The sequence below is a fragment of the Radiomyces spectabilis genome (genome assembly GCF_025331425.1).
Source record: "Radiomyces spectabilis strain NRRL 2753 chromosome Unknown BYT42scaffold_5, whole genome shotgun sequence".
Lineage (NCBI taxonomy): Eukaryota > Fungi > Mucoromycota > Mucoromycetes > Mucorales > Radiomycetaceae > Radiomyces > Radiomyces spectabilis.
Window position 1 is genome coordinate 625,940 of NW_026251930.1, and position 25,756 is coordinate 651,695.

The 25,756-nt window shown below is 42.9% G+C and overlaps 10 protein-coding genes across 10 annotated transcripts; 4 read left to right on the plus strand and 6 right to left on the minus strand.

Annotated features, from left to right (window-relative positions):
• Positions 1-3,083: 3,083 nt before the first annotated feature.
• On the plus strand, positions 3,084-4,212 carry BYT42DRAFT_545050 (uncharacterized protein; the record flags this gene model as incomplete). The annotated part of the gene is made up of 2 exons (XM_051565789.1): positions 3,084-3,098; positions 3,628-4,212. The coding sequence occupies 2 exons, from the start codon at positions 3,084-3,086 to the stop codon at positions 4,210-4,212; spliced, it is 600 nt and encodes a 199-aa protein (XP_051424383.1).
• A 4,896-nt stretch (positions 4,213-9,108) lies between these two features.
• Positions 9,109-10,042, plus strand: BYT42DRAFT_604134 (uncharacterized protein). The gene is made up of 3 exons (XM_051571094.1): positions 9,109-9,297; positions 9,360-9,451; positions 9,516-10,042. The coding sequence occupies exons 1-3, from the start codon at positions 9,132-9,134 to the stop codon at positions 9,867-9,869; spliced, it is 612 nt and encodes a 203-aa protein (XP_051424384.1). The 5' UTR covers positions 9,109-9,131; the 3' UTR covers positions 9,870-10,042.
• Positions 10,043-11,393, minus strand: BYT42DRAFT_565248 (uncharacterized protein). Its single transcript, XM_051567849.1, has one exon. The coding sequence runs from the start codon at positions 11,015-11,017 to the stop codon at positions 10,178-10,180; it is 840 nt and encodes a 279-aa protein (XP_051424385.1). The 5' UTR covers positions 11,018-11,393; the 3' UTR covers positions 10,043-10,177.
• On the minus strand, positions 11,394-14,241 carry BYT42DRAFT_565249 (glycoside hydrolase superfamily). The gene is made up of 3 exons (XM_051567850.1): positions 13,791-14,241; positions 13,585-13,684; positions 11,394-13,503 (listed from the first exon to the last, which is right to left on the minus strand). The coding sequence occupies exons 1-3, from the start codon at positions 14,063-14,065 to the stop codon at positions 11,632-11,634; spliced, it is 2,247 nt and encodes a 748-aa protein (XP_051424386.1). The 5' UTR covers positions 14,066-14,241; the 3' UTR covers positions 11,394-11,631.
• Positions 14,242-15,221: 980 nt separating this feature from the next.
• BYT42DRAFT_494727 (uncharacterized protein) lies at positions 15,222-16,599 on the minus strand (the record flags this gene model as incomplete). Its single annotated transcript, XM_051564317.1, has 2 exons — positions 15,222-15,449; positions 16,024-16,599. The coding sequence occupies 2 exons, from the start codon at positions 16,597-16,599 to the stop codon at positions 15,222-15,224; spliced, it is 804 nt and encodes a 267-aa protein (XP_051424387.1).
• Positions 16,600-16,974: 375 nt separating this feature from the next.
• On the minus strand, positions 16,975-17,484 carry BYT42DRAFT_545054 (uncharacterized protein; the record flags this gene model as incomplete). Its single annotated transcript, XM_051565790.1, has 1 exon — positions 16,975-17,484. One exon carries the CDS (start codon positions 17,482-17,484, stop codon positions 16,975-16,977), a length of 510 nt encoding a protein of 169 aa, XP_051424388.1.
• A 2,476-nt stretch (positions 17,485-19,960) lies between these two features.
• On the plus strand, positions 19,961-22,574 carry BYT42DRAFT_530779 (uncharacterized protein). Its single transcript, XM_051565407.1, has 7 exons — positions 19,961-20,242; positions 20,301-20,394; positions 20,469-20,832; positions 20,912-21,415; positions 21,482-21,895; positions 21,967-22,103; positions 22,172-22,574. The coding sequence occupies exons 1-7, from the start codon at positions 20,095-20,097 to the stop codon at positions 22,524-22,526; spliced, it is 2,016 nt and encodes a 671-aa protein (XP_051424389.1). The 5' UTR covers positions 19,961-20,094; the 3' UTR covers positions 22,527-22,574.
• Positions 22,575-23,218, plus strand: BYT42DRAFT_565264 (anaphase-promoting complex subunit 11). The gene has a single exon (XM_051567851.1). It carries the CDS (start codon positions 22,644-22,646, stop codon positions 22,908-22,910), a length of 267 nt encoding a protein of 88 aa, XP_051424390.1. The 5' UTR covers positions 22,575-22,643; the 3' UTR covers positions 22,911-23,218.
• BYT42DRAFT_513315 (60S ribosomal protein L11) lies at positions 23,169-24,317 on the minus strand. The gene is made up of 2 exons (XM_051565180.1): positions 23,354-24,317; positions 23,169-23,283 (listed from the first exon to the last, which is right to left on the minus strand). The coding sequence occupies exons 1-2, from the start codon at positions 23,825-23,827 to the stop codon at positions 23,257-23,259; spliced, it is 501 nt and encodes a 166-aa protein (XP_051424391.1). The 5' UTR covers positions 23,828-24,317; the 3' UTR covers positions 23,169-23,256.
• A 419-nt stretch (positions 24,318-24,736) lies between these two features.
• BYT42DRAFT_565270 (40S ribosomal protein S8) lies at positions 24,737-25,689 on the minus strand (the record flags this gene model as incomplete). The annotated part of the gene is made up of 4 exons (XM_051567852.1): positions 24,737-24,958; positions 25,046-25,355; positions 25,549-25,621; positions 25,686-25,689. 4 exons carry the CDS (start codon positions 25,687-25,689, stop codon positions 24,737-24,739), a joined length of 609 nt encoding a protein of 202 aa, XP_051424392.1.
• Positions 25,690-25,756: the final 67 nt, after the last annotated feature.

Here is a 25,756-nt window from a genome sequence, read left to right on the forward strand (position 1 = left end):
GCTTTTTGCAGGATTGAGCAGTAAATTCACGTCGGTCAGAGCCTGAATGGCTGTTTGAACATGCGTGATATGCTCAGAAATCGATGGAGAGAAAATAACGATATCATCCACAAATGTCCGCATGAATGGCAGATGTTGATAAATCAAAGACATCACTCTCTGAAACTTGGATGAAATCGGCTTTAAACCAAAGGGACAACCTTGGAACATATATTGAACACCATCGTGAGTGAACGTGGTTTTATGCTGGTCCGTATCGTGGATCTTGAAACGATGAAATGCGCTTTTTAGATCCAATGTAGTGAACACAGTGTTTCCTCCTAAGGATTGAAAAATTTCCTTGATCAATGGTAAAGGGTAGCGATCATCAGGTAAATGTTTGTTGATATGACGGGGATCCAGGCTAGGTCGTTTGCCAGTTTTATTGCCGTATGCATCCTTCTTGTCAGCCAAAGTCAATGGACTGTTTCAGGACGAATTCACAGCAGCACAGACAATAATTCCCTCATCCAACCAACCTTGAACAGCCTTATCAATGACTGGTCTCATGGTGAACGGCAAAGGGTACTGTCTTTGATATGCAGCAACTCCTTCGGGCGTTGATAGATGAATAATAGATTCAGGTAAAGTACAAAAACTTCCCTTAGGTATAGCAGCATCGGCCTTAATAAACGGCTGAACAGATCGCATGAAGTGAACATGTTCTGTTTCTGTACCTGCTGGTGATTCATTGGGTTGATATGTTTCGGCTTTTGGCACGATTGCCATTTCCTCTTTGGCCTGATGGGTTTCTGATGTATCCCAATCAGTCGCGACGCCAGTGAGAGCAATTCCAAGTTGCGGCAATAAATCAATACCCAGAATTAATTCACATTCATCTGCTAACTCCATAACTTCAAAGCTATGACGGATGTTACGACCATTGTAAATAATATCCAGTGGAGCAGTAGTTCCAATGCGCTTCACTGTGTCTCCTCTACTAGCATACAAGATAGATCCTTTGGCATTAAAAATTGGCCATTTATTTAACGAACACAAGTTTTTGCTGACGATGGACATTTCTCTGCACCGGTGTCCACGAGACCCAAGATCCGTTCATTCTGAATCATGATAGGTGTCTTTAGCATACTTGAATTTTGTTCGTTGCGGATACTGTATAGCTTAAGAGACTTACGTTGTGCAGTTCGGCTGAGCTCTTCTTCTTCAAGCTCGGTCAGGATGGTATCGATAACCTCCTTGGCAGGGTGGTCATCCTGCATCTGCTTACGTAGTGCTTGGTTAGCACCAACTTTGGCTTTGCCGGACTTTTCATCCAGGCGCAAACGACGGAGACGTTTTTCTTGGCGCTTAATCTTGTGCGCCTCCTGGTAAGCCTCGCAACGGTGGCCTTGGAACCAGGCTTTCTTGCAATACAGGCAAGTCTGTGGCAAATTCGGTCGGCTATTTTCGACCTTCTCCTTCTTCACGTTCTCACCCTTAAAGGGCCGCTTGCGTAAAATGGGAGACACAGATCGGTGGTAACGCTTACCCGCCTTGTGTTTGTAGTCACCATGGTGACTATCACCCTCCATTACTCTCTTGTCGACAATGAACGGAGCAATTTGGAGCAAGGCCTCCACAGAAGAGATAGGCTTGGAGCCATTACGTTGGGTCCAAGTGTTGAGCACTTGATTCTCCATATATGCGGTCATGTTTATCTGGAAAACACCAGCAGCCAGAGGACCGTCAGTGAGTTTGCACTCTTTCAAAGCGCGCAAAAAGCGCTCACCAAAACGAGTAAGGGGTTCGCTCCCATTCATTTTCATAATGGCAATTTTCTTCACCGCTTTATTATAATGGTCGGGATTTTCATAACGTTCTTTAAAGAGAACGCATGCCTGTTCCCATCCCAAACCACGGTTCGCCACATTTGCGTTGAACCAATCATCTGCTTGGTCCGGAAGCGCAAACATAAACCATTCTTCCCAATGCTGGTCAAGCTCATAATTGGCTTGAACCAACAGGCGACGGAAATTGGCGCAGAAGTGCTCCACCGAAGTGAAAACATCTCTGTTCTTATTCAAGGTCCAGGGACAACCACGCCATTGGAACAAAGGAATGTCCCTAGCAGTAATTTTAGGGCCCTTGATACCCTTTATAGGATAAGAATCCCCAATCTTACTCTCCCAAGCAGAGGACTGGAGCGGATTCCTTATATCCGGAACGTCATAACCGGCCAGGAGTTGACGGAGAGAGTCTCTCTCTGCCAAGAGTTTGTGAGCCTCGTCTCTAACAGCGCCTGCTTTGTCTGCAGGATGTTGCTGAGTACCCAACTGAATAAGTAAGTCCTCCAGTTCCTTTTGGCAATCCTCTAGACGGCGTTTGAGCGCGGCAGTCGGAGAAACATGCTTGGATGCCCAAGTTGACTGGGCCATAGAGGAACCCTGATCGGTGGATGCATCCGATGCATCTGTCATTGGCACGTCCTTGTATGCGTGCATCTCAGTCGAATTCTCGTTGGAGGGGTTCATGTTGGTAGTATTCACCGTAAAAAATGTGATATAGATGGATAGAGACGTTGAGTACGGTGAGACTGTTGTTTATTCTCGAAAGAGATGACCTCTTTAGTATCTGGTATTCAAAGATAATAACTAGTATCGGGATTTGAATGTACAAATAGTGTGTAACTACTCTAGTGTCTCTTATCTGCTTAAACCGAGGTAATTCTTATGTAGTGGTATATGAACCCTATCTATACAACAGGTACACTTTATAGAACACCTTATAAAAGAAGTGATACACTTTATAAAAGAAGCAGTACATCTTGACAGATATCTAAGACTAGTTAATTTAGAAGGGTTAAAAAAATAGAGTAAATTTTAAAAAAAATCATAAAAAAAAATAGCTAAGTTAAATTTAATAATAAATGATAAGAAATAAAAGATTTTAATAAATAAAATATATTGAGGAATTATCACTATCATCATAATATTATAAAATGTCAGAAGAATTAAAATTTAAAAATTTAAAAATAATATATTATTGTATTATTAAACTGTTAGTTGTATTATAAACTAAAAAAGAAGTCAGTAGAGCTATCCTATATGGGTAGCATAAACGTAATGTTGCTACTTGTCTATGGATGTGGTATCATAATGTTGTGAGGTCATCAACATTCATGATACATTCTGAGGATAGTGGCTGTTCCTCATTAAAGATATGTAAAATAATTTTGGATATATGAAATAATTAAAAAAAAATAGAATAGATGTCACACAAAAGAGCAAATATGGATAACAGTCCTTATAAAAGAAGCGGTACACCTTATAAACGAAGCGGTACATCTTATGAAAGAAGCGGTACACCTTAGAAAAGAAGCGGTACACTTTAAAAAAGAAGCGGTACATCTTATGAAAGAAGCGGTACACCTTAGAAAAGAAGCGGTACACTTTAAAAAAGAAGCGGTACACTTTAAAAAAGAAGCGGTACACTTTGAAAAAGAAGCGGTACACTTTAAAAAAGAAGCGGTACACCTTATAAAAGAAGCGGTACACCTTAGAAAAGAAGCGGTACACTTTAAAAAAGAAGCGGTACACTTTAAAAAAGAAGCGGTACACTTTAAAAAAGAAGCGGTACACCTTATAAAAGAAGCGGTACACTTTGAAAAAGAAGCGGTACACTTTGAAAAAGAAGCGGTACACTTTGAAAAAGAAGCGGTACACCTTAGAAAAGAAGCGGTACACCTTAGAAAAGAAGCGGTACACTTTGAAAAAGAAGCGGTACACCTTAGAAAAGAAGCGGTACACTTTAAAAAAGAAGCGGTACACCTTAGAAAAGAAGCAGTACACTTTAAAAAAGAAGCGGTACACTTTAAAAAAGAAGCGGTACACTTTAAAAAAGAAGCGGTACACTTTGAAAAAGAAGCGGTACACTTTGAAAAAGAAGCGGTACACCTTAGAAAAGAAGCGGTACACTTTAAAAAAGAAGCAGTACACTTTAAAAAAGAAGCGGTACACTTTAAAAAAGAAGCGGTACACTTTAAAAAAGAAGCGGTACACTTTGAAAAAGAAGCGGTACACCTTAGAAAAGAAGCGGTACACTTTGAAAAAGAAGCGGTACACTTTGAAAAAGAAGCGGTACACTTTAAAAAAGAAGCGGTACACTTTAAAAAAGAAGCGGTACACTTTGAAAAAGAAGCGGTACACTTTGAAAAAGAAGCGGTACACCTTATAAAAGAAGCGGTACACTTTGAAAAAGAAGCGGTACACTTTGAAAAAGAAGCGGTACACCTTAGAAAAGAAGCGGTACACTTTAAAAAAGAAGCGGTACACCTTATAAAAGAAGCGGTACACTTTAAAAAAGAAGCGGTACATCTTATGAAAGAAGCGGTACACCTTAGAAAAGAAGCGGTACACTTTAAAAAAGAAGCGGTACACTTTAAAAAAGAAGCGGTACACTTTAAAAAAGAAGCGGTACACCTTATAAAAGAAGCGGTACACTTTGAAAAAGAAGTGGTACACTTTGAAAAAGAAGCGGTACACTTTGAAAAAGAAGCGGTACACCTTAGAAAAGAAGCGGTACACTTTAAAAAAGAAGCGGTACACCTTATAAAAGAAGCGGTACACTTTAAAAAAGAAGCGGTACATCTTATGAAAGAAGCGGTACACCTTAGAAAAGAAGCGGTACACTTTAAAAAAGAAGCGGTACACTTTAAAAAAGAAGCGGTACACTTTAAAAAAGAAGCGGTACACCTTTAAAAAGAAGCGGTACACTTGAAAAAGAAGCGGTACACTTTAAAAAAGAAGCGGTACACCTTATAAAAGAAGCGGTACACTTTAAAAAAGAAGCGGTACACTTTAAAAAAGAAGTGGTACACCTTATAAAAGAAGCGGTACACTTTAAAAAGAAGCAATACACTTATAAAGAAGCGGTACACTTTAAAAAAGAAGCGGTACACTTTAAAAAAGAAGTGGTACACTTTGAAAAAGAAGCGGTACACCTTAGAAAAGAAGCGGTACACTTTAAAAAAGAAGCGGTACACTTTAAAAAAGAAGCGGTACACTTTAAAAAAGAAGCGGTACACTTTAAAAAAGAAGCGGTACACTTTGAAAAAGAAGCGGTACACCTTAGAAAAGAAGCGGTACACTTTGAAAAAGAAGCGGTACACCTTAGAAAAGAAGCGGTACACTTTAAAAAAGAAGCGGTACACTTTAAAAAAGAAGCGGTACACCTTAGAAAAGAAGCGGTACACTTTAAAAAAGAAGCGGTACACCTTATAAAAGAAGCGGTACACTTTGAAAAAGAAGCGGTACACTTTGAAAAAGAAGCGGTACACTTTGAAAAAGAAGCGGTACACCTTAGAAAAGAAGCGGTACACTTTAAAAAAGAAGCGGTACATCTTATGAAAGAAGCGGTACACCTTAGAAAAGAAGCGGTACACTTTAAAAAAGAAGCGGTACACTTTAAAAAAGAAGCGGTACACTTTAAAAAAGAAGCGGTACACCTTAGAAAAGAAGCGGTACACTTTAAAAAGAAGCGGTACACCTTATAAAAGAAGCGGTACACTTTAAAAAAGAAGCGGTACATCTTATGAAAGAAGCGGTACACCTTAGAAAAGAAGCGGTACACTTTAAAAAAGAAGCGGTACACTTTAAAAAAGAAGCGGTACACTTTAAAAAAGAAGCGGTACACTTATAAAAGAAGCGGTACACTTTGAAAAAGAAGCGGTACACTTTGAAAAAGAAGCGGTACACTTTGAAAAAGAAGCGGTACACCTTAGAAAAGAAGCGGTACACTTTAAAAAAGAAGCGGTACACTTTAAAAAGAAGCGGTACACCTTAGAAAAGAAGCGGTACACTTTAAAAAGAAGCGGTACACTTTAAAAAGAAGCGGTACACTTTAAAAAAGAAGCGGTACACCTTATAAAAGAAGCGGTACACTTTGAAAAAGAAGCGGTACACTTTGAAAAAAGAAGCGGTACACTTTGAAAAAGAAGCGGTACACCTTAGAAAAGAAGCGGTACACTTTAAAAAAGAAGCGGTACACTTTAAAAAGAAGCGGTACACTTTAAAAAAGAAGCGGTAACCTTATAAAAGAAGCGGTACACTTTAAAAAAGAAGCGGTACACTTTGAAAAAGAAGCGGTACACCTTAGAAAAGAAGCGGTACACTTTGAAAAAGAAGCGGTACACTTTGAAAAAGAAGCGGTACACTTTAAAAAAGAAGCGGTACACTTTAAAAAAGAAGCGGTACACTTTGAAAAAGAAGCGGTACACTTTGAAAAAGAAGCGGTACACCTTATAAAAGAAGCGGTACACTTTGAAAAAGAAGCGGTACACTTTGAAAAAGAAGCGGTACACCTTAGAAAAGAAGCGGTACACTTTAAAAAAAGAAGCGGTACACCTTATAAAAGAAGCGGTACACTTTAAAAAAGAAGCGGTACATCTTATGAAAGAAGCGGTACACCTTAGAAAAGAAGCGGTACACTTTAAAAAAGAAGCGGTACACTTTAAAAAAGAAGCGGTACACTTTAAAAAAGAAGCGGTACACCTTATAAAAGAAGCGGTACACTTTGAAAAAGAAGCGGTACACTTTGAAAAAGAAGCGGTACACTTTGAAAAAGAAGCGGTACACCTTAGAAAAGAAGCGGTACACTTTAAAAAAGAAGCGGTACACCTTATAAAAGAAGCGGTACACTTTAAAAAAGAAGCGGTACATCTTATGAAAGAAGCGGTACACCTTAGAAAAGAAGCGGTACACTTTAAAAAAGAAGCGGTACACTTTAAAAAAGAAGCGGTACACTTTAAAAAAGAAGCGGTACACCTTATAAAAGAAGCGGTACACTTTGAAAAAGAAGCGGTACACTTTAAAAAAGAAGCGGTACACCTTATAAAAGAAGCGGTACACTTTAAAAAAGAAGCGGTACACTTTAAAAAAGAAGCGGTACACCTTATAAAAGAAGCGGTACACTTTAAAAAGAAGCGGTACACTTTAAAAAAGAAGTGGTACACCTTATAAAAGAAGCGGTACACTTTAAAAAAGAAGCAATACACCTTATAAAGAAGCGGTACTGTCATATAGATAGGGTTCATACAGTATACCACTACATAAGAATTACCTCAGTTTAAGCAGTTAAGATACACTAGAGTAGTTACACTCTATTTGTACATTCAAATCCCGATACTAGTTACAGTATTATCTTTGAATACCAGATACTAAAGAGATCATCTCTTTCGAGAATGAACAATAGTCTCACCGTACTCAAGCCTCTACCATCTATACAACACATGAGTCCTTGCAATATACCTTATAAGCACTGAGCACTCACTGATAACTATTGATTCTGACTCATGAGAAAAGTGTAAATAGGCAAACTGCATCAATAGAAATAAAGATATTCAATAGTCTCAAAGGATTCTTATTGTCTCTTTTATCCTATAAGCTCTCATATATATTTCAGAAAGTAATGGGACAGCTCACTAAAGAAAAAAAGGACACCGAGGTAAGGTGCTCTGTTTCTTTGCTGAGGTGTCCTGTTTCGTTTCCCATCTACCCCATATTGATTTCAATTGACCGATGTGCCGTTTTCCATTAACTGATGTACTGGGAGCGATCACAGCCAACGTGTGGCATATGGCTTTGGAATGAGTGGATTCAGAACATGAGAGTGATAGGACGTGTTTGATTTGACATATGGGCGATAGGTGATAATTACGAGTCGTTGGTAATCGTTTTCTCTTGTAGATCGGAAAATTTAAATTAATCATGGATGAAGTGATATGATGGAGTGGTAGCTTTTGAATAGGAGTCAGAATGGTATAATGATGTAGAAATACGACAGACAGCTTCACCATTCCGGACCTTAGTAGGAAAATGATAAATGATAATGAGTATGAATCTCATTTCGCGATGTTATCCATTATATACCTTGGCCAAAGTGAGCTTGCGCTTCACCTGCTCATCAATCCATTTGGAGCGATGCGCAGAGGCTGGTCTTGTTCTCAGTTCCTTCAGGCTGCCCTGACCGACATGTTTCCCAATAGTGGGTTATCGTAATTGTTCCTCTTGATCATGCGGATCTCCGCTCTTTGAGAGGCAACGCTCCGGTTTCCGCGATATGTCGGATTACCAGCGCCCCTATAACTTATACTGACAAATAAGGAATAAGCACTTTCGGAAAATACTCGCTCAAAAGTCTCTGTAATATGTGTGGAGGAGTATCGAACCAGCAAAGTGTGTGGCCAATGCGATGCTACTACCGTGGAAGTTTGCGACGAACAAGTTGCTGTTTGCAAGGGCTGGCAAATGTTTTACACTTTCTTTGGAAATCAACTCACTGACAGCCTGACTTCTTTTTATTATGTTATTAGCAAAAAATTGCCTGCGTTTGAAGGGCCTGGGTCGGAAAGCGAAGCAAAAAAGTCTTGTGAAGATAAAAGCGTGTTAGGCCATATATCTGAGAACCCAGAGAGAAGATCTGCTAGTAATGATGATGTGGGCAGTATTGTACAGCAGTAGTCTGACCTTTCACTTAGGACGTTCGTACAAGAGCATCATTTATCCAGTTCAATTTGCCCACAGGCAAATCGAAGAATGGTATTTCGAATCAATTGGTAATTACGAAATCTTTTTTATATGGTTTGATGTCAATCAGCTGATATGTGTCCCAGGTTTGGAACAGGGATATCAATGCTGGGTTAAACATGCCAAGGATCCAATCAGACTGCCAAATCAATTCCAGACCGGTTCTCTCCAAAGGTCAACTGCCGAAAGATTTTTGTCTCAGATTGCTCCATGCCCAACGAACTGATACTGACCAGAGACGTTGACGATGACCCACCACTTATGCGGAAACAAGCAGGGTAATTTGGATCGATCCTGTAGTGTACATACAGTGCATAATAAATTATCGTCCATGGACGGCGTCCAATTTTCATGGCCGAGACGTCCAGTTCGAGACGTCTCGACCGGCAATTTTTTTTATTTTTAGAACAGCCGGGCCGTGCCAACGCCACCGGAGTTGATGATCCGGGAACATTTTGTTTGCTTTTGATTGGCCCGTGGAGACAGCGGCGGCAAGTCGCCGGGTCAAAGGAGGAAGTCTGCAGAAAAATTCGTCTCTCACAGCTCAACGCAGGTTTAGCAGTACCTATTATGACACCACCGATTGTTCATTTGAAATGGGGCAAGCATCGTTTTGATGTGGATCTCAGTGAATACAATTACGATATTCAGCAAGTCACGGTCAAGGAATTAAAAGAGAAATGTTCTCGATTAACTGGCGTTGCACCAGAACATATGAAATTGCTCGCCTACGGAGGTAAGCAGGCAAAGAAGTTGGATTGAAACTTGCTTTGCAGGCGACTCACTTAAGCGAAATAGCCGTCATGAAAAACGATGCCTTAACCTTGAGTAACTATGGTGTACGTGCTCGGTCGAAAATTATGATGCTAAGTTCCCCCCGTCCGGAAAAGGTAAGGGAGTTTGTAAGGATTATGTTGCTTATTCCGAAATGACTCATATTCACCCGTTGACAAGCCTGCGCATGCTCGACCAGCGGCATCACAGGAGCAAGCCATGGGAGCGGAGGAAAAGGCGCTTCTTGCGAAACTGGAAAAAATCAAGAGCGATATGGCGGACATTACCAAGGACATCAATCGCTACGAGGATCGTGTCAAGTCGTTCCAAAAGACATCCGAGGAAGATGCCAAAGAGCACAAGAAATTGAAGGATTATGCCGTATATTTGGGTGAACAATTAATGAAGACGCTATTTGAGTTGGATGGTCTCCTTTGTGGTAACCTGGAAACGGCGCGTATGGAGCGTAAAGAAGGTGTCAAGAAATCCCAGGCTTTACTCGATAGAGTAGACCGGATCAAAGCGTCTTTGTAAGGCAACTAAATAGACAAATGGAACCTGCAGAAGATGGCCAGCTAATCATCTTCAGAGTTCCGAAATGGAAGAGATAGAAAAGGAAATAGATACCAAAAATAATGATTAAATCAACAAAACTGTGGTCGGACAGACTGCAAATACAGAAAAAGAAAAACTCGCTTTTATCAGGTAATGAGATTATATAAAAAAAAAAAAACATTCGAGCCCGCAAAGGTAGAAACGCAAAAAAAATAGTAATCAAGAGGAAAATAGAAAATAACAGAGAGAAAAAGAAAAAGAAAAGAAAAAGATGTGTTCACACATTATCATGGGAATAATGCGAAATCTTCAAAAACATCTTCATCGTCTTGGGCATCGGAATAGGTTATCAATGGTGATGGTGGTGGTGAAGGAATATCTTGAGCAGCTGGGATGAGAGCATCGGTAAACTGTTGAATTTCTTCAAACACGGCATCATCATCATTCAATACAAAAGACGCTCCAGAGGATGGTAACAGAGGTGCTAAAGAATAGTCAGTAACAGGTTCGGGGATGGCGCCGAACAAAGACAAGGGTTCGTTGTAATCGTTTTCGGAAATAGTATCAATCTGCTGCTTATGGTCTTGCCATGAACAGGGTGGGGTCGGTTTAATGGTCGAGAATCGTCGAGTAGAACGAGCGGGTCTATGAGCATACGGGTGAGGTCGTTCCAAGCGTTGATGACGAGTTGGATACCGGGACAAAGCTGAGCTGGAAGAAGAGGAAAAAAGATGATCAGGCGAGGACTGATCAGAAGGCGGTACAATAGAAAATTCGGAAACATTAACGGGGCCAGAAGATGCTGGGTAAGAAGAACGGTGAGGAAGAAAAGTAGAATAAGACGAAGTTGAAGGGGAAGGCGAGTTGGAAGAGGAAGAAAATAACGAAGGAGAAGGAGAATAAATAGAAGAATGCGAAAGGGGGAAATCCGTGAAAGCAGTGTCAGTAGGTGGGGAACATTGAGATACATGGTTTAAGGCAGTGGGATACATTATGGTGGCAATTCCTGGTACACGAGGATAAAATTCGGTAGTGGCATCTTCTGGCATGGCCCGTGAATGGAAGTAGGGCGACCGGACAAGGTCGCTGTCAGGAAACCGTTGCCTTGATACGTGGTTTGGTTGCATGGCATCGCTGGTTGAGCAATGGACGGCATGGTGGTATTGAATTGGGTGTGATTCATTTTGAGATGATTTTTCAGAATAAGAAGCTTGCAAAACTTGCGGCGGAATGGTGTGCGAAGTTTTGTAGTACTTGTTGGTAATGAGGCGCGGTCGAGTCTTAAAGCAACAGAAAGTTACGTCTGCTTGGTTGTTGCTTTTGAGTAGCTCGCTTTTTCTTTTCGCTTTTTGTAAAGACTTCCTTTATCAAAACTTGTTTTTCTTTTCCCTTTGTAGTCTTTTTTTCACTGTTTTCTCAATATCTACTGGACGATAAAGAAAAACAAAAAAAAAGACCTATTGGCTTGTGGAAAGAAAAAAAGAAAGAAGAGTGAGCGAAGATGGAGTAGAGAAAAAAAAAGGAGAAGAGGGAAAAAAAGAAAAAAAAAGTAAATAATATGGGCAAAAAAAAATGGGGTCACCACATTGGACAATTTTTTTTCCACCAGCGTAACTTTAAAAAAACGAACACCTTTTTGATATTGTAAAAATGACTGAAAATCACTACTGTGTTGCAACACTTGCGCCAATGATTGGCCCACACTGTTGCTGAGGCTTTGATTGCACATCCACACGTGGTACTAAATACATTCAAGCTTCAGCTCGAACTGGCTGCCGGCTTCTTTATCGTCCACCCACCAAAGAAGTATCCAGTAATGGTCGTTGATCACTTTACACTCCCAGTAACCATGGCTGAGACTGATTTTGGTCTTCTTTTTATCGTCTGATTCCGGAGTCGCAAAATGGCAGGTCGGCACATAAATTTCTGTGGGCCCGCTCACCAGCTCATCTTCTCGTCGTTTATAAGTGAAAAAATACGCTGCATGATGACGATTGGTGGGTGATATAAACTGAATCGACACTGGGATACCTGCCACTTTCCATGGATGCGGCCTGTGTAAAGAAATCACATCACGCACGTTGGTGTCTGGGATTAACCTGGCGGTCGGCTGATCGTCACTGGCCGACTCCAGGTCACTTTCGTCATTCCAAGGTGAAATATCTGGATTCTTTTTGTATTTTCCGTGGCTCACTTCATCCACCAATGTTCTTGAACTGCCGCCGTAACTGGGTGGACCCTCCGATTGCCAGATACTGAGATCTTCGCCATCCCATCGATCGCCCCAAATAGGATCATTGTCGGGAACATAGTGCCAGAGCGTATAATTTAACAGGTTGGCTTCCAGTGCGTTCAAATTAGCATCCATGGCCTTGTTTTGCGGTGCTTCGGGTGTACCGATCACCGATGCTTGTCCGGTTTCAGAATAAACGCACCAAAATAAAATCCAGCCCCACAGCACCTGTAAAGCATTGGACTTTGCAGGTTCCATATCGTAAGGAATGCCTATTTCCCCTAGGATACAGGGATAAGGTCCCACATTGTCCCACCCTTCTTGCTGAATCGTAGCGAGCTGGTCTACAAAGCACTGGCGAATGGCCTTTTCGCCTAAACGAAGCGCTCTCAAAAATCGCATGGGTCCAGTACCGTATTTGCCTCGACTGAGATTGATTACGTCAACGTTGTAACTGCACCATTTCTTCTTTACCAGGGTCAACCCGTCATACCAATGAGGGGCATAAACTAAACGCGGCAAGGATGTCGGAATCTTGGGTGGAGTTTCTAACGTGGGTGGTTGCACGAAAATAATGGCTTCGCGATGGATGCTGCGCAACATCTTTGCATACGACTGCAGAAATTGAATCCAATGTTGACTGTAATCGGCGGGCTCGCCGGTCACTGGATTCATGCTGAAATAATGGGGCTGAAGCACGGTTTGTGTCTCCTTATCCCAAACACCGTGCAGCGCCCATATACATCCGGGTGACCAGGCATCGGATCGTGTCCAACCGAATGAGCGATCTGCTGCCTCCAACTCCGGCTCACTTAGCCACGCGGACGTGCCCTGAGGATCAACGTAGACGTCTTCTACCTTTTTGGGACCTGACCATGTAAATTTCCAATTTTGAACATGCGTTGCATACCCGGAGCCTAAAACCATTCCCTGGAACGCGGTTGGCATCAGCCCTTTTTTGAAATCAAGATCGTTGTCTCTCAAATTCCGGATATCTAGCAAACCCACGTAGCCTTGACCAGGTTCGTTCATGGTGTCGTAACCAAGGACCGTTGTATCTTCCAGACCGCCATGTTGGTGAATTCGATTCGTCAATGCTTCGATAGCGCGAAAATAGTGGGATTGCAGATAATCTTGCACATGCACACCGTTCACGTGGCATTTGGGAGCATAGATTTTCCCCGCAAAAAACAGCGTAAACATGGTCGATGCTGCCAACCGCTGATAATTGGTATTCCATATCATTTTTGGGAATTGATCGGGCTCCGGATATAAATTATGCACAATGGCAGCGTTGGTCACCTGGAAATTGAGAGGGTTCAAACCGACCAGCGAGTGTGTCCACCCTGGGTGACCAGATCCACCACAGTGTCGCGACCACTAACGATGAAAATGCCGTCCCATGAATCACTTTGAACTACGATAATTCGATCTTTTTTCACTCGTTGAATTAACACTTACAGCATCTTGGTGTGGATCGATGTATACTTTCAAATTGAAAGCTTTGCACTTGTCCAATAACTGAATCACGTATTCCAGATACTGTTGGTCGTATATGCCTCTATGGAAATGTGAAACAAAAGAAAAGACCGCATAAACATGGGTGTACTCAGTTTCCTTGTCAAGGAACGTATGTGAATGTATCGAGTGACGGAAACAGTACGCACGGACCTTCATGTTCAATAGCTTCCCAAGTTACAAGAAAACGCAACAAGTTGAAGCCCAGAACCACCAGTCGTTGAAGATGATCGTCGGCTTCTTCGATAGGAAACGGTCGACCGACCATACTGATGTTACGATCGTGGTCGATCCAATATCCGTCATTGACATGGGAGGGAATGCCGACCGGCAATTTCGCACCGCCTCCCACGTTGACACCTCGAAATAGCACGGTTCTATTGGTCGCTCGCTCAATAAACCATGGACCATCCAAATCCATCATGCCAAAAAAAAAAATTATGGAGCAAAAAAGTAGAGATGGTTATTATGCGATAAAGCAAAATTAAGTCCAATGAGAAGAAAAAGGAATGGTGAGTTCATTTCATAGTCAAGTGATGCAATGGCGATTTCTCGCTTTTCCATATATGGCAATCGCCCATTGCAACCCTCTGTCTCCGAAAAGGAAGAACATTCGGTGCCCCTTATAAAAAGAAAAAAAAAGGGCGAAACACCATCCGTAAAATAATCAAGAATTTTATACGATGCAATGAAAGTCAAGAAACTCGGAAAGTATGAACAACAACACTTTTGCATGGTCAACCCCACCATGTTGTTCTTTGTGCAACCACTCTGACACAATCATGCCGTTAAACACTACGGTTTCTGGTCTCCGATTTCTGTCACAGCAGGATCGTTTGTGAGATAGCCGAAAAAATTAAATCCATGGTAGTGATCATATAGGTCGGCCGAGTTTTCCAGAAGACCTGACCAGCTGACGATCGCGCGCGCTGTTACATTAACGGTTCAACCTTTTTCTGATATGCAAGTGGACAAACTGCCAGATGATCAAGGCAAAGGTCACACAAGCAGAGGGTGCTGTGGTAGACAAGCTTTTCTATGAACGAGTACCTTTTTATATCCATGACTGCCGGACACAGCACGGTATTATCTGTAATGCTCTATACTTTTTACTGTCGACATTTGCGACGAACCATTTAGGACCGGTAATTACGGAAATGAAAGTATCTAAAAGCGACTCATTTTTATTTTGTAACGATTTGCTATGGTTGATATTCTGCAATGGGTGGTCGTGAAGTGCTTGGAGAAATTACATGACAAAGGTGGTACTTTGTCCGCCTGTCAAACGCTATTACATTCCATGCTATTTATTAACTATCGCAATTTCATATAATACTAGTGAATATGATGCGACTAACAGTCCTACTTTTACATAGTGCTTTAGTGGCGGCTTGTTAAGGCTGTTGCCAGATACGATGGAGGAGAACAGTCACTTCCTCAAGATGTGCTTTTTATTTGCTGTTGTGTAGAATCGGAACGTGGTCATTCTGACCAAACTGATCGATGATTTTTGTAGTACAGCTTCCATTTTGCCATTGGCTTGATCCACAAGTGCAAAACCGTTTCCTTCTCAAATTTGCTCAGTTGCCATATCGCAAGACTGGTACAGCGACTTCCTTCATCAATTGCGCTGTAGGATTGCTAACCTTGTTGAAATCGGCCAATATGAACACGAAATATGGCTGATGCCTTCGGTTGCGTGTAAAATGACTGGCTCGACGCGTGAGAAAGTAAGTTAAGGCGCCCGCAAATCTTGGGTCAACCTGCCGAACGCGCTCTTCTGCTGGTATTCGGCTTCCATGGCCTCCCTTACATGCAATAGGCACGGAAGGTGACCATCTTATTCCGGATCTCGTTGGTTAAGCAGGTAATATCGGAAACCGTTCGCACTGCTGAAGAGCTCCCAAGACGCGAAGATAATGTCCCTATCGGACAGTGCCTTCCTGCGGAATCAAGCATCGACAAGAGCCTTCACAGAGTCATGGACCTTTTTGCTAGGGCCGCGAATAGGTCCGCCCTTGACCTGGAAGGAAGGCAGATCCTTTGGGACCAATGCGGAACACTTCGGTTAACCGGTGTGGCAGAAGGGGCGTCCGGGATGTACCAGGCTGCATGCTTAGCCTTTAGGTAGGCTTCCCATGCAATGTTGGCCTTCTTCAAATCGTATTAAACACTGATAAGCTCTTGTTCGCTGTGATCGGATCCGCTAATAGTTGAAAATCCAAGAGTGACAGAACCGGAAATGTTATAATGAAGGACCTCAACGTCACCTTCAGATGGAATAACTTGTGCATGAGCAACCACAAGATCGCCCAGAAAATTCATCCCGCACTCCGCAACGTGAAAATTGACAAACACCTAGAGCACTCAGTATAAGTTGACTTGCCTTGTGATAGAGTTTGTTTCGTTACTTGTAAGCGCCAAAGCCTCCTGTATACTTGCTTCGTCCAGGTATATTCCACATTGTAAAGAATCTGATTTCGTCAGCAATTCGAAATTTGTGGTGGTCGCGACCAAGCATGGTAAAGCAGATTTATCCAATCGCAGAGAGGAGGTCACGAGAACATTGCATGCTTCCATGCCGATAGTCAACTTTTTTCCATCTCGTGCCGTAATTGTCGTTGACCACACACTGGCATAACGTGTCTTGAATGCTGGCGGCTCGGAGGTCTGCAGAGGCTCGTTTTCTACGCTACCAAATGCCTCTCGATGAAGGTCGACAGTTTTTCCACGGCCGTACGCCTCGACGGTATTAAGGATGATGACTTCCTGCACATCCGTACGGTACAAGATCGCACCTGCAAAAAGTTGGGCAACACAGTATTTGGCTTGCGGGTGCAGTTTCCAGTCAATTTTGACTAACTCACATAGACTGTCAGTCAATTCCGTGAATTTTCTTTGGGTTAGAAGTACGCTGTGGGGGAACAATGAAAATACATGCCGGAGGACCTCCGGCATGCTATAACAGTTTGAGCAGGACGTCGGAGGGATGACTGAGTGCTGTAATATTGTCAGAGTCTACGTTGATCGACTCCCCGGTGAAAAACAAGAAGTAACCGACCGGTCCTTTTCTTGGGTTGTCCAATATCCTGCTGTTTCGACGTATGGGGATGTTACTCCCCAACCCGTGTCTGAGGTGTCGCCAAAGATCTTGATTTTTGGTTTCTTCTGATCTTGTAACCAAATAACTGGAGTGATGTCACTTCTCGATGGACCAGTGCGTTGTACTCAATGTCGTTGCTGTCAATCGCGGAGAAGGGATCGAGCTGCAAAGCGTCAACGATATATAAAGTTTTCCGTCTGTTATCGTCGCGCCCTGCAGGTGAATGTTGATCAGAGAAATCGGTCTCCAGTTCTTGAGAGAAACTCCTTCAAGTGGAGATAATCAACGTTTTTCTTTTTGCCATCTTCGAATGCGTTATCAGCCTCCTTTTGTCGTCGTGAAATATTAGGATGCGACGTCTTCAAAAGTTGAATGTACTTTCCAGCTTTCTCGATCTTTTCTTCAAAATCATCGACGTGGGTTTCGGCATCAGATTTTGACTTGAATTTTTGCCGATCTTCATATCTAGAGCTTGGCCCATGCCTGCCCTCTCGAACATATCCAAGGACCCGAGCAACGCCAGAAGGAGTAGCGGCCATTCGAGAATGGAAATCAAGTCCATGATCACCGCATAGATGCTGAACACGTGCCATGTCGAAGGATGAACCCAAAACCGCATCCTTGTGCTTGGTAGCATCTTGCACAGTTAAAATTGCTACATTGTCTTCGTCGTACAAAACCAGCTGCGCATCCTTCGAGCCAAACATCTCGTATAAAGCGACCGCATCCAGCTGAAACATGTCAATTTGTGATGGCCTCGTTATTGGCGATATGTCACGCGCGAGAGATGGGTACCCGACAGTCCTCAGTATCATGTTGGCGAGCACGACGAAATGTCAAATCGCCCTTTTCGGGGAGTAGGACCATGGCGGTAGCAGGCATACAGTATGGCACCGAATTTCCGGGAGGCACAAGGCTGCATCGATTAACACGGGAGTAACGTTGGCTGGCCGTCGGAAGGCTTATCTTAGAATCCCTTTTGAAGCCTTCCTCACCTCAGAGGCGTCGCTGGAGTCAATGAAGCTTCTACGATGCGTAAGGCATAGACCACTGCGATCGCCATTTCTGAGCATATTTTGACAGTCAAAGTACACTGGCGCTCTTGCGTAGCAGAGTATTGGCTCTGCACCGACCCGTTTGGTTATATTTCGGTTGCTTGTATCATCCGTTTTTTAAATGATACAACGCGAGGGCGCCTTCACGATGTTCGGCGATGCACAAAGAGCCCCATCCTGCAAACATGAGGAGGGTGACGAACAATCACCGGTGCTCTCACCGACCAGAACGAAATGGAAGTGGACCATCAATCCGAAGCGAACTAGCTGAACAAACCGGAAACCCAGCCATGTTGGTCTCCACATCACCGCACGCGCTTTTGAAAGGCGTTCACCAATTGTTAGAAGGCACAAATGAAGGAAAAGGTATGAAAAAATTACACTCGCTTAAAAATTTGCGGCGACGAATTTGTAACAGTTGCCGGGATGTAATTTGGGATAGAGGTCATCTCCAGTAAAAAATTATGCAGCGACCAAGAAAGCTCTAACACCGCATGCACTCGAAAATCCAATTTGTGTGACGACGACAGATGGAAAAGTGGCGATAAATGGAAAGCGGCGAAATATGAAAAGCGGTGAAAGGTGAATAGTGGTGGAAGATGGAAAAATGGCAATAGATGGAAAAGTGGCAAAACATGAAAAATATGGCATGAAAAAAGGTGTCAAGGCAATTCTTCATCTTTTGTCACGTTTTTATCTGGTATGGCTCTTGGCATACTGTATTGAATCGTGTAGAATGTTGTCAATCATGGATAACAATATATATTGTCCTTTGTTGAAACTAAGAATGGAACACACAGGTCAATTGCCCAGTAATTACCTTGTAAGCAAGTGTAAACGAGACATCAAGCCAGCCAGCCAGCCAGCCAAGTCATCAATAGCCCTTGTTCATTGTGAATGAGCCTGTCCGCACATTTCAGTTACCAATCAATTCAATGGATAAATACCGTCGTTGTCGTGGCGTTTATAGTAGCTTGGCAATATGCTCATTGTTTCCGCTGGAAAAAAGTGGCGTGGGGGAGGTGGAACATTACTAATATGATACAGTGCCGACCCGAAAATGCCTCTGCTCCTGCAAGTTTGGAAGTATGCATACATTTAAGATGTAATGCAAGTTTATCCGTCAGCATGGACGGGAAAAAGTTCACACCATTTCGTGACCTCAGACGCGCCTTACTAGAAGGTATTCAACGGTAATTATTCTAATTTAGTTCCTTTGTTGCTTTCAAGTTGGGCGGGACTTGTATTCCCAGCCATTACTGTATGCGAAGAAAAGATTGGCTCCTCACACTCAAGACATTATACCAGCCAATCCATCTGGATCGGAATTTGTAATTAAAAGTTCCATAAAAGATCCATTTTCGATCACTGACATCGAATGATCGATGCTTACTGCGCCCTAGGAACAATAGGATGGAAGAATACATTCACAAACTGCTATTCTAAAGGTTCAAATTGATGCTTACTCATGTCTTGCATGATATCTGTTGAAAATAAAAAAAATTGCTTTGGCAATTTCCTGTCTCTGAAGGTAGCCAAATTAGGCAACAGCGGGGCAATATTTACCCACTCTGGGAACACCCTTTTACCACGAACGTTGTTCTCGAAGCCATAAACAGTATTTCCATTAGCACTTTGCATGAATATGTGTAATTGGCTGTACAATAACCAAATGACGCTGGTGCGGCGCATTGAATTGTTATTTTCACAAACCAGGGCTATTTTCTACATGCATATGGAAGGAGCATACTTGATACTGTTTTTTTTCTACAATATGCGACGGCCCCAACATTTCAGAGACCCACGGTTTATTGCAATAAAGATTAAATCCACGATCATCAATTTGGCTTATTTAAAAGAAACAGATCGACTCTGATTTCCGGCAAAACTGGTTTTTGCGGCGGAATTTTTTTTTAACCTGTGATTGTGTCAGGTCAATTCGGCATCCCAAGGCACAAAAACTATCACCAAGTGGCTATTTTTTTGGGAATTCAAGTCATTAAATTACATATATCAGATGATTTAAAGCTGCTGATAAAGGTTGCATCTTCTTATAGTGCAGCTGGATGACGGAAGTAGTTTGTTCCTGCAACAGTAATATGCTGCAACATACGCAAAATCGCTTTGTTCCGCCTGCCAATGTGCGCTACTTCTGATGTCAGATTTTCCATATTTGGTATCAGTAAAAAATGGAACCTGAACAATATAAAGGTGGATACAATGGATGGGAAGAGTCGAAAAAGTACCATTGATAATCTCGTCAACCGTTTATTATCCGCCTACTTTTAGACCTGAATGTGTGGTTTCTCTGCTTACTTTCACTTTGACGCCAACTACCGAGATGGCAAGTTCCCCAAATTTGATCTCGACGGATCATTGAAAAACCTGCACCATCGCGGACCGGATTCCCAAGGACAGTATATCTCTCCCTGTGGTCGCTGTGGTAAGTAGGCTTGGTAGTGAACCAGCAAGAATATCACTAACTAAAACCCAATTGCAAGGTTTGGGACATGCACGTCTTTCTATCATCGATTTGGAAGGTGGCCACCAGCCTCTGAGCAGCAAGCAAGGCGATCTTCATATGGTGGTGAATGGGTAAATAGAGCGATTTATCAGTTGCATGTTTTTTTCAGACGCAAAACTGATAAGATGTACCTGTGATTGAACAGTGAACTTTACGATTTTGAACGCATTATGGACGAACTGAAGTCTCGAGGTCATGAATTCAAAACCCGCAGTGATAGCGAAATTGCGCTGCATTTATACGAGGAAGAAGGCATATCCTTTTTGGAGTACCTTCGCGGTGAATTTGCGATCTGTCTGTGGGATTCCAAGCGAAGCCAGCTTATTGTAGCCAGAGATCGATTTGGTATCAAGCCCGTGTATTACACTGTTCGCAACGGTACTCTTTTGGTGGCAAGTGAAGTCAAGGCTTTTTTGCCTATGGGTTGGGAACCGGAATGGGATGTCGACAGTATCTTGCACGACGGTGCCACTTTTGATTACAGAACTTGCTTCAAGGATGTATACAAGGTAAAGATACTTTAAGGAATATCATCAAAGTGCAACAAAGAGTACTGACGGTATGCTCTGCCCCCCCCCCCTACCCTAGCTTCCACCCGCCCATTATCTTCGTGCTACAGCCTCAGGTTCGTTGGAAGTACGTCAATACTGGGATGCCGATTACCCAGATAAAACACTCAAGGAAACCCGCTCTGTTGATGAAATGGTGCAAGGAGTGCGCGAGCGATTGGTGGACGCTGTTAGACAGCGGTTGCGAGCTGATGTGCCTCTTGGTGTGTACTTGAGCGGTGGTATCGACAGTGCATGTGTTGCTGGTATTGCTACCCACCTTTTGCGGGAGAAAGATCCAAATGCACGCATTGATGCATTCTCTATTTCATTTGTAAGTGGTGATGACCATTACGATGAAGGTGATATCGCCGAACGTACCGCCGAATTCTGCAATGCAAAGTTCCATAAACTTGCCGTCACAGAAGAAGATCTTTTAAGCTCATTCGAAGAATCCATTTGGCACGTTGAACAACCGCAATTCAACCTTAATGGTGTGGGCAAGTTCCTCTTGTCCAAATATGTTCGTGATCAAGGCTTCAAGGTAATATTGAAAAAAAAAGCGATAGGTTATATTCAAATCACTGATCATGTTTGATTGATTGTGTAGGTCGTCATGACGGGTGAAGGATCAGATGAGCACTTTGCGGGTTACTCTTTGTTTCACACCGACTATCTCCGTGAAGCCGACCTTACTTCTCCAGATGGATTTGGAACCTTGCCAGACGATATCCGCCATAAACTTTTTGAAGAAATTAGCCAAACTAAAAAGGCCGATGGCTCGACTATCATCCCTACAGCAACCGATGCTTCTACAAAGAATAACGTCGCCCGGCAAATGGTTAACAATGTCAGCTGCCATGTCCTAATGCAAGATCTCCTTTCGATACCTTCAGAAATGTATACGGATGAAGTTCGCAGCAAGCACGGAGAAGTGATTCCCGGTTTGGCTATTGCCGAAGCGGTGAGTGGCGTCGCCCGCCACAAGGCAAAAACCAAGTGGCATCCCCTTCACACTGCATTGGTAAGTGAAAAGAAAAGGAATTACACATTTTACAGTCATGGCCAGTCAATGCTAAATTACTTTATCGATAGTACCTTGAAAGCAGAACATTTTTGGGCAATTTCCTATGCAATATTCTCGGTGACCGTTGTGAAATGGCCCATTCCATTGAAGCGAGAACCCCGTTCATGGACCATCCTCTGTGTGAATATGTGAATAGTTTGCCTCCGTACGTATTGACTACTCTGATCTAATCATGGAAACACATGATGGACTAATTGTGTGATAAAATCATAGATCGGTCAAAATCCGTGCCTCCGAAGACGGCACTCTGAACGAAAAATGGATCCTCAAAGAAGCCGTACAACCCTTTATTACTGACGAAATCTACAAGCGTACCAAGCATCCTTACGTAGCGCCACCTTCCAAGGGCAAAGACTTGCCTATTATCAACTTGATGGACAGATTATTGACAGAAGAAAATATCAACCAGCTAGGATGGGCCAACTGGAGCACGGTCAAGAACTACAAGGATACCTTTAGAGAACTTGCTGATTCCAAAGTGTTCAAAGACCTTTTGATCATGATGTCTTACGTAGTATTATCTCAGCGGTTCAATGTTAGGCGTTATAACCATGAAAGTCCAATGTAAAAATTGTAAATTATCGTTAGAAACCCGTCACAGTTCCTGAAATGAAACCTTTTTATTTTCACTTGAATTGTAATCAAAAGTTCCCATCCCAACGCTGATTCACAACCTTTCACCTTCATGAAAATTAAGGTTAAATCGTGGACCATGGCTGCGTATTGGGCGTGGGATGTCGAAAAGGCCGATGTGTGTGGTATTTGTCAAGTTGAATTTGATGGTTGTTGTCCTGATTGCACCATGCCTGGTGATGATTGTCCTCTCATTTGGGGCGAATGTACACACGTATTCCACTTGCATTGCCTCATGAACTGGTTCCGTAAATCAACCAAGGGAGAACATTGTCCCATGGATCGAAGTGTCTGGAAAACAGCCGCAGCACCCATTTAGTTCCGATCAGTCAATCCAATGTCAAGCAATACGCCCAACACTCATTCGACCTCATATACGTCGACAGTCATTATTACACGTGAATACACCAGCATTTCCGTTTTCAAGCGATCCCTTCATCTTTCTCTTGTTCAAGAGCAGCTCACCATTTCACATTCGCGATTCCATGGAGGGTAACCAGACCCTTTCCCCTTTTCCTTTCTCTATCTGCATCTCTACCTCTTATCTATCCAAGACTTATCCTTTTGCTATAGTCTATTTTTCTTCATCATCCAATAAAGATAATTTATTGTGTGCTCAATGCAGATGGCGTATGTGAGAAACAAGGAACGTCAGCTCCATTGACTTATTTGTTCAAAACGATACCGTCGAACTATGAACATATGAAGAAACAAATTAGTTATGAAGTCGCTCAACCAATAAACCACTCTATGATCACTTACGCGAGACTTGAACCATTCCATGGATTCTTCCTTCTTGATACGGTGGTGAGGACCGACGGTGGTCTTGCAATGCTTACGGCGAGCGACACGGTTACCGGGACGACCCATGACAACATAGTAATCCATACCGTAGATACCGATGGAGGGATCGTACTTGATACCCAAATCGATGTGTTCGTCAATACCGAAACCAAAGTTACCGGTCTCGGAGAAGTTGCGAGCGCGCAATTCGTATTCCTTGACCTTCAAACCACGTTCCAAGATTTCTTCAGCCTTGGCACCACGGACGGTAACGTGGACAGCGATCTTTTCGTTACGACGGATACCAAAGGTACGGACGGTATAACGAGCCTTGGAGTAGACGGGAGTTTGACCAGTCAATTGTTCGAGCACCTTGGCAGCACGAGTAAGTCTGTCACCAGACTCACCGACCGAGATGTTGAGCACAAGCTTCTCGATGTGAAGGCTACGCATGGGGTTAGCCTTGGTCTTCTGATCTACGGCGCTCTACAACAACGAAAAGGAGAAAAACAAGGCACGTTATTTCTACTGTGATCACGCAAGCAACCAAGCGATTAGAATGTCGAGATTCAGGTCGGATGCCAAATACACAGATGAGAGAATGCCTTATCCACGACAGCAGGTAAAGTTGATAATTGGAAGATAGGCGAGCCATTTTTCGAAGCATTGAAGGTGAAGCATACACCCGAAAGAAGCGCATACTGCTGTGAAGCATTGTGTCGTGTGAAAACGAAAGCGGTAATGTACAAATGGCAGGTGGAATGCGTGATCGCATTAGCTTGAAGGTGTATAAGTGTTGCCGATGAAAAAAAGTCATCCATTGGATCGACCCATGCATCCATCGTTCATCGTTGGCTCATCCGTATACAGCGATCCGTCCTAAATCTAATCGACATTGAAGGCCTACATACCATTGTCGTGACGATATCGAAGCAAAAAGAGGGAGAACACCTTCCTTCAATGGCTGCTGATTGATAAATTAGGGATTCCCCTATTCCCTTTCTGCCCACCCAACAAGCGCCCTTCGGACGGTCCGGATGCGGAGTTTAAATATCACCCGTACGGGCGTTACGACTCTTTCCCTCACGCATGGTTGACCCTCATTTGACAGTGTTGTATTTACTGTTCTCGTAATCTCAGTTATGCTTTTAGGTTGGCAATCACAAGAACAATAGCATGTATGATAAAAGAATATACGCAGCAAATTGATTTTATTTGAAAGTGACTTTCATGGTGTGCAAAAGACATGACAAGAAAAATAATTATATCTCATGCCGAACAGCTTAGTGCTGCTTCTTAGACTAAGAAGAAGAAGAAATAATCAAGTCAGTTAATCAGAACATACAGATGCACCCAAAAAAATTATTTTACCTTGATCTTCTTGATGTAGAATTCAAGCTCCTTGCCTTCAAGGATATAACCGTCGCAACGGCCAGATTGACCAGGACGGGAAGCAATGATGGCATAGAGACGACCAGCAGCGAACTGATCATCCAAAAGAGGATCAACGGCAGCCTTGGTCTGACGAGCCTGGAGCTTCTTTTGGACGCTGTTGGACTTCTTCTCTTCCTTGGTCTCAGTTTCCTACAAGAGTAACAACAAAATGAGCACCAAAGTCGTATCCCCACGGCAAATGACGCTCGCAAAAAGTGAAATGGACGATTTACTTACAGTGGTCTTGGCCTTCTTCTTACCGAGGGGAAGAGCGTAGTGAGATTCGTACCACTGACGGAAAGGAGTGGCATCGATCTGGATGATGGCACCCTTGACGAGAGTGTTGGTACGGACCAATTCGTTGTTGGAGGCGTTGTAGACAACGGTCAAGACACGGGTCTTGCGAGAAACGCCTTCGGAACCCCACGAGAAGTTACCGGCTTCAAGACGAAGAGCACGCTTCTTGTAGTTACCACCGCGGACGCGGACCAAGTGAATACGCTTGCTACCAACCTTGGTGCTGGCGGGTTGACGACCCAACTCGAACCTATAATACAGGAAAACAAAAAATGTCAATCTCTGGATTGTCTATTGGTTCTCATGGTATCCCAGCTTTGAATACTATTCTCAACGATCTTTTGGACGCTGAAATGCTTCCTCAAATCGTAGCTTCTCTTTTTGATCCTCTTCCATGGTCCCCATTGATGAGATAAAAAAAATGGTGGGTTGAGAAGGCTTACTTTCTCTTCTTTCTGTACTGATCACGTCTAGCACCGGTAGCGCTGCGCTTGTGGCGAGAATCACGGCTGATACCTGTTATCCATTAGTTAGCAAAGGATGGATTGATGTCGTATTGCGATGTGGATGGATGCATTACCCATGGTGTTTGCAGAGAAGGAACCTTCTGAATGTGTGCCCAGTCGATGCCTTTAGATTTCCCGGTTCGGT